The sequence below is a fragment of the Otolemur garnettii genome, unplaced genomic scaffold, assembly GCF_000181295.1.
Source record: "Otolemur garnettii isolate 467f Iridium unplaced genomic scaffold, OtoGar3 scaffold00273, whole genome shotgun sequence".
Classification (NCBI taxonomy): domain Eukaryota; kingdom Metazoa; phylum Chordata; class Mammalia; order Primates; family Galagidae; genus Otolemur; species Otolemur garnettii.
Window position 1 is genome coordinate 857840 of NW_003852668.1, and position 7088 is coordinate 864927.

The 7088-nt window shown below is 45.5% G+C and overlaps 1 protein-coding gene across 2 annotated transcripts in view; it reads right to left on the minus strand.

Annotated features, from left to right (window-relative positions):
• SPP2 (secreted phosphoprotein 2) overlaps positions 1 to 7088 on the minus strand; it is a 23096-nt gene that overhangs the window by 4604 nt on the left and 11404 nt on the right. For both annotated transcript variants that reach the window (XM_012813512.2, XM_012813513.2), the window contains 3 exons: positions 5713 to 5767; positions 4868 to 4918; positions 2321 to 2416 (listed from right to left, as the gene is read on the minus strand). In XM_012813512.2, coding sequence (XP_012668966.1) covers positions 2331 to 2416; positions 4868 to 4918; positions 5713 to 5767 — 192 coding nt within the window. In that variant the 3' untranslated portion in view covers positions 2321 to 2330. The remainder of the gene's footprint in view (positions 1 to 2320; positions 2417 to 4867; positions 4919 to 5712; positions 5768 to 7088) is intronic.

Consider the following 7088-nt stretch of genomic DNA (forward strand, 5'->3'; position numbering starts at 1 on the left):
ATACCCGTGTACACACATCCGGTCTCATACCTGTGCGCGCACACATCCGGTCTCATACCCCTGTGCACGCATCCAGTCTCATACCCATGTACACACATCCAGTCTCATACCCGTGCGCTCACACATCCAGTCTCATACCCATGTACACACATCCAGTCTCATACCCATGTGCACACATGCAGTCTCATACCCGTGTACACACATCCAGTCTCATACCTGTGTGCACACACATCCAGTCTCATACCCATGTGCACACATCCGGTCCATACCCGTGTGCACACATCTGGTCTCATACCCGTGTGCACATATCCGGTCTCATACCCGTGTGCACACATCCAGTCTCATACCCGTGTGCACATATCCAGTCTCATCACATCTGTCATAAATGAGACACAGCCAGTCCACTGAGAAGTCCAGGCCCTCCCCAGGACACTCTGTGAGGCTAAAAGAAATTATTTACATTTATAAAGAAGGAATATGGTGAGTCTGTTCTTCATGATGAGTGGTTTCTTGATCTCAGTTTGAAGTTGGTTTTTATCTTTAGAGGGCACCGTTGATTGAGAAGAAAAACTAGTATTTGCATCTTTTATCTAAGATGGCCTCACTGGTAAATTTTCCTTCTATTTTTGGTAAAATGTCAGTTGACTTCTTTCCAATTCCAGTGGTTAAAAATTATATTATGCCTACTTGACTTTTTGGTGAAAGAATTTCAAGAACCCAAAGCAAAGGACGTCATGCGGTCAGAGTGTCCATTGCACACTTATGTGTGAGTGAGCTGGGCTGTGTGCGGCTGGGGCAGACGGCAGGTGAAGCTCCTTGAGCCCTGCTCTGGGGTAAAGTGGGATGGGCAGAGAAGAAAGAACTACAGAGATCCAGAAAGGAGCGTGATTTCTGACTTGGTGGTGGTGGTCTGTCATGTCGGTGTAGACTGCCACAGACAAGCCACAGCTGGGCTGAGACCTGGAGGGCCAGGCAGAGCTGGCTGGGCAGTTGATCCTGGTGGAGGCTGCAGGGGGAGGACTTCAGTTCTGCTGGAGTGAGGCTGGAGGACTTAGGAGATGTGAGGGTGGAGTGGTGGACAGAGCCAGGTCACACAGGCCACTCACTGTGAGCTGCACCAGGGATGGGGAACTTGACCCTGACCTTCTCAGTGTTGCCTGCACTGCAGAGCCCGGACTGCTCCAGCTGTGTCATTCACTGTGTGTGCACATGTGGGAAAGTGGCTGTGCACTCCAAGCACTTCCATAATTGCATATTAAGGTTCATCTTAAGTGTGCCCTTCATGGCACCTACTTGTGCTCCAATCCCAACCCTAGAAACTGGAAATTTATATGCACGTGACAGTGTGATGAGCTGGGGCAAACGGCCGCTCTTCCCCATCCCTCACCTCCACCTCATCCTGCAGGTGATGCCACATCAGAGCTGAGCTGGGGAAGCAGCAGAGTCTCCTCTGTGGGACGGCATGCAAGGTAGGGCTGGTGGGGTCAGGCCTGAGGTAAGAGTGCAATCAATAATAAGGGGTGACAGCAGCCAACAGCAGGCCAATGGCAGGGAAGGTGTGTGGGCGACATCAACAAGACCACGCCCTTCTGGACAGAAGACAAGGGATGAAGAAGTGTCAGTCATGTCCCCAACACTTTTAGCTTGGACCAATCACTGGATGGTGATGCCATCAACTAAGAAAGGAAGGCTGGCAGGAAGCCCGCTGAATTTCAGAGGCCCTCAGGATGCTCACGGCAACCACATCCAGCAGGTAGCTGATACAAGGGCCGGATCCCGGGATAGAGTGTAGTAAGAGACACGTATAATCATAAATAATTACACATCAGTGATAGTTAAGATCAAGTAAGAGGAAGAGATAACAGCAGCGTGTGTAGAATATGGAAAGAATTTGGCTAAGGAGATAATATGGTATTTAAATCATAGATTAAGAAAATGAAGCCCAATCCAATTCCATAGATGTGAAGGAGTAAAATCCAGTTTGCGAACAGCAGACAAGTGAAAAGGAGGTGGGTGGGGGGCAGCACCGGAGACCACAGCTGCGTCAGGGAAGGAAGTGGCGGGACGGCAGGTGTGGCAGGGGGAGCTGAGCCAAAGGAAGGGCTGTGCTCCTACTGATGTTTGCTTTTGAGGAGGAGAGGCTGGTCACTGCATTCTTTCTGCAGAGTCATGACAGAAAGAATGTGGGAGTGGAGACGGAAGAGATGGGTGACACTGGGGGACAGCAGAAGACACAGAGACGGCACAGATGTCAGAGGTCAGCAGAGTGAAGGCGTTCACCCCAGCGTCTTCTGATTCTAACCCTCGCGTGCTCTCTTACCTCCAGCCTGTTACTCCAGGCCAGCAGCTATTCTTGCTCTGTGCCGATAGTTTGGGTACCTCCTATTTCCAGGAGGAAAAGCCCTTCTCAGGATCTCTAAAGGTAGAAAAGAGACACAGGAGCTCTGTCAGTCACTTCAAGGCCTAAGACAGCATAGTCTGTGTGACTACAGATTAACAAGCAAGGCTGCAGTCAGTTTTCCTGAACCTGCCTGCCCCGAGGGTCCTGAGGATGCTCCAGTTTCCTCTCCCTCTGCAGCCCGCCCTCCCTCTCCCCTGCGCTGAGCCGCCCAAAGCTCAATTCTCCCCACTCTGCATCACCACGTGTGAAGCCCCGAGGGAAGGGACTGCCACATTTATCTTTCAGTCCTGCATGGGATCTGCCCAGGGCTTGTCACACACATTTGTTGAATTAAATTAAATCATCGTGTTGAAAGCAGCCTCGGAGACAGCTGCCCATCCACATTAGTGATGCTCCCAAGGCCCCGCATATGTTCATATTTCATCTTAGAACTATCTTCTGAGACATAGGAAAGTATTGGTCACATTAATTTGTATCCACATCATTATTTCCCCCAAATGGCACTTGTCCAATGAGATAGCCACTTCCCCAAGATGGCCGTTTGGTGGTCACACTCCTGGGTAATCCTCTCCCACAGTGGGCCTGGGTTGCTCTGGGTGACTAGTAAAACAGGCAGAAGTGATATATCACTTCTAAGATGAGGTCATAAAAGATTGTACCTCAGTGTTGGGTGCTTTTTTGCTTGCTCATTCAATCTCTCTCTCTCTCTGATCATTGTCTCCAGGGGAGCCCCACTATCATGTTTTGAGGACATTCAGACTGCCCTGTGGAAAGGCCCATAGGGTGAGAAACTGAAGCCCTCAGTCCAACAGCCTGTGAAGAACCCGGCCCTTGCAACGCCATGTGAGAGCCCTTGGAAGCGGCCCCTTCAGCCCTGGTCAGTCATGGGATGAGACCACAGCCCCAGAAGACATCTCATCTGCAACTTCCTGATAGTCCCTGAACTAGAACCCCAGTTAAGTTGCTCCTGAGTTCTTGACCTTCAGAAACCATAAGATAATAAGCGTTTGCTGTTTCAAGCTGCCAAATTTGGGGATAATTTGATACATGGTAATAGATAACCAATGCATCCAAGTTTGCTATTAATTGGATACATCATATTTATTTCCAAACAGCTCTTGGCTATCGCTAACACCAAATCCAAGGACAAACGTTTACTACTACAGAGATTCAGAACAATGGGCTCTAGATTCTGGAGGCAATTCCAAAAGAAGTGTTCATAAAAATGTTTGGTCACTGGTCATACTGATACAGTGACCACATATTCTCCCAAACTGATAACTTAGGAGATCTGTAAAAACTAGGTATATTGCCTTGGTGCCTGTAGCTCAGCGGCTGGGGCACCAGCCACATACCCAGAGCTGGTGGGTTTGAAATCAGCCCCAGCCTGCCAAACAATATTGACAACTCCAACCAAAAAATAGCCACGTGTTGTGGCAGGTGCTTGTAGTCCCAGCTACTTGGGGGGCTGAGGTAAGAGAATTGCTTAAGCCCAAGAGTTTGGGGTTGCTGTGAGCTGAGATGCCACAGCACTCTACCCAGGGCAATATAGTGAGACTCTGTCTCAAAACAAACAAACAAACAACAACAACAAAAAATCTAGGCATATTTTTACATCAAGCCACAGATTATAAGGCCTAACATTTTAATTTTCAAATAAATTGGAGTATACTTAGTGAGGATCAAACTTTGAGCTCACTGAGGTTTAGTATCTGTTACTCATTTTAAGAGAGAACATGGAATTGTGGATTTGGCAATTCTAGGGAGCAGCATGGAACAAGCACAGGCTTTAGAGCGTGATAAGTCTGATCAAAGACCTGCCCCTGCTGCCCACCACTTGGGTACGGGCCCTGCAGTGCCGAGTAGCCTGACCAAGTTGCAGAAATGCACTAAGCCTCGATTTGCTCTCCAAAACATAGTGCAGCCTCACGAGATAGTTGGAAAGCTGAAGGAGAAACTCGTGTGTACAGGGTAAGCATTTTGTATATGTCAGTTAATGCCACGAGTTATAACTCGTTTCTGCACCTTCCCAAGCAGGCGTCACACCTGGTTTGCGAAGTGTCATGAGACTATGTGAGAAAACCTGTCTGTACAGGGAGGGACAAAGTAGCTGTTAGTGGCATCTACTTACTGAGAAGTTTGGTGGAGTGTGGCCAAAAGGAGATTGTTGGAGTTTGGGGCTATTCAAAAAGTGCTTCAGACTGGGGCAGGGACAAAGGTCAGTGCTGACTGGATATTTCATCCTTGGTAACTTTTAAGTGGCGTACTGACTCAAGGTTACCTTTTTAATGATTTGCAAAGCAAGTTTGTACACTACTATTCTTCTCCTTTTCACTAATATTTTGCATTTCAGAGATCTGACTCCTATGGAATAAGAGACTCATATGAAAAATGATTTCTCAGCAGAGACTGGATTGATCCAAAGAGGGTCTGGTGGCGTCTTGCAGCAGGAAACAGACCACTTACCAAGTGACCGATCATAAAATTGTCCGCTTCTGGATTCGTCAGAAATGAGACCTGTAACACAGTGATGGTGGTAAGACAAAACCCTTTGTCCTATTTCCAGAATGTTCTGTGACTTTATTATTGATTTCACAGATATGCTTCTTAAGCAAAGAGAGCAGTGGAATCTCACCACGGAGCTTTGCCACCATCAGCACTAACGGGAAAAGCTTCAGGAAAGTAAGGAGCACTCCCTCCCCCCCCCCAAAAAAAACACTAGCACAATCTCACTGCAAGTTAGAGGCCAGACCAGTGGGGATAAAGGACAGTCCCTCATCCTCCAGCCACGACACTCAACGGGATGCTGAGCTCTGGTTGTGTAGCTGGAGAACCACAATGTTTGGCCTCAGCCAGCAGATGAGGCTCAGTCCTGACCTCCCCAGCTCCACCTTACTGTGTATCTGGGTCCTATCACCCCTGTGGGAAGGAGCGTGTTCTAGTTATGGGCCCCTCTGAAAGGCAAAACCAGCCTTGGTTCTGTCTATTCAACAGAGACATTGCGGCCATCAAATAGAATTATCACCAGACAAGCTCTGCGGTAAATATAAAGGACTATCTTAAATGAATAGCTTTATCATTATTACGTAGGGATAAGAAAGGATCACAAAAGCAAAAATGTTCATTTTCTATGGTTATTTTATTATTCAATAGTTATGTGTATTGTTTCTATGGTTATTTTATTGTTCAGCAGTTATGTGTATTTCACTTAGACTAACTATGTATTTCTAGTTTTAAATGACTCGCTAACAAGAGCCACCTATGAGTTTGTTTAAAAAGAAAACAATTAAAAAGAACAGATCTTAACTTACCAAAGAGATCATTATTCCTCCATATATGAGATCCTAACATAGTTCCAAAAATCATCTAAAGAAATTGAGGCATCAGTCCGTGGTCAGCACATGAAAATAAGAAAATAGAAAGACATTCTAAAAAATGGACATGTCATCAGGAAGACCCTGACTATTATGTATATTTTTAATGACATAAGGCAGTATATTATATTAAATAACTTAATATGATATCGAACATGTATGTTTAAGGAAGAGCAACTTGCATAAAGTCTAAACTGATCAGTTCTTTCCACTACGCTAGGAGTGTAATCCCAAATTTGCAGGCTGGAAAGACAGAACTTTGTTATACTGACTTGTAGTTTAGGTCTGAGTTTTGGAGTTTTCTCTTTGTGAAGTCCCCATGATATGTTCAGTAGGAAAAGGTATGCATAAGACATTTTCATGAAATCACTGAAAATCCATGTAATGGTCCCACAGTACAGTGGTTGCTCAGCTCATGGTCTTTCTGCCTGTGAACCTGCCCGTCCCAACCAGGGGCAGTTAGTCTCCTGGCCCTTGTCATAGTGATTGACCCAGGAAGTAGAATATAACAAGATAATTTAGTAGAGAAGTAATGGTCTTATCAACAAATGATGCTGGTACAACTGGACATTCTTATGCAAAAGAATGAAGCTGGACCTCTTCCTCACACTATTTACACAAACTAAATAAAAATGAATTGTAGACCTGAATGTAAGACCCACATGAACAACAACAACAACAAATAGATATATTGGGCTTCATCAAACTTTACAACTTTTGCTTTTTCAAAGGGTGCCATCAAGACAATGAAAAACAACACAGAATGGGACAAAATATTTGCCAACAATTAAAAGACAAATAACCCAATTAAAACATGGTCAAAGGATTTGAATAGACATTTCTCCAAAGAGGATATACAATGGCCAATCATTAGTCACTAGCAAAATGTAAATTACAACCACAATGAGATACTGCTTCACATTCACTAGATAGGCTTAAAAAAACAACCAGGCAATGGCAAATGTTGACAAGAATGTATAGGAACAGAAACCCTCATTTGTTACAGATGGGAATAGAAAAGTCTAGAAACACTACAGAAAATAGTTTGATGGTTCCTCAAAAAGTTAAATACAGTGCTAGTATAAGGTCCAGCAATTCCACTTCTGAGAGAATTCAGAACATGCATCCACACAAAAACTTGCACATACATGTTATTAGCATCACTCTTCACAACAGCCAAAAAGGTGAAGACAGCCCAAATGTCCATCAGCTAATGAATCGGGAGGGGGAAGATGGCAGGGAGGGGGAAGAGGACAGGGAGAGGGAGGAGGACAGGGAGGGGAAGAGGACAGGGAGGGGGAGGAGGACAGGGA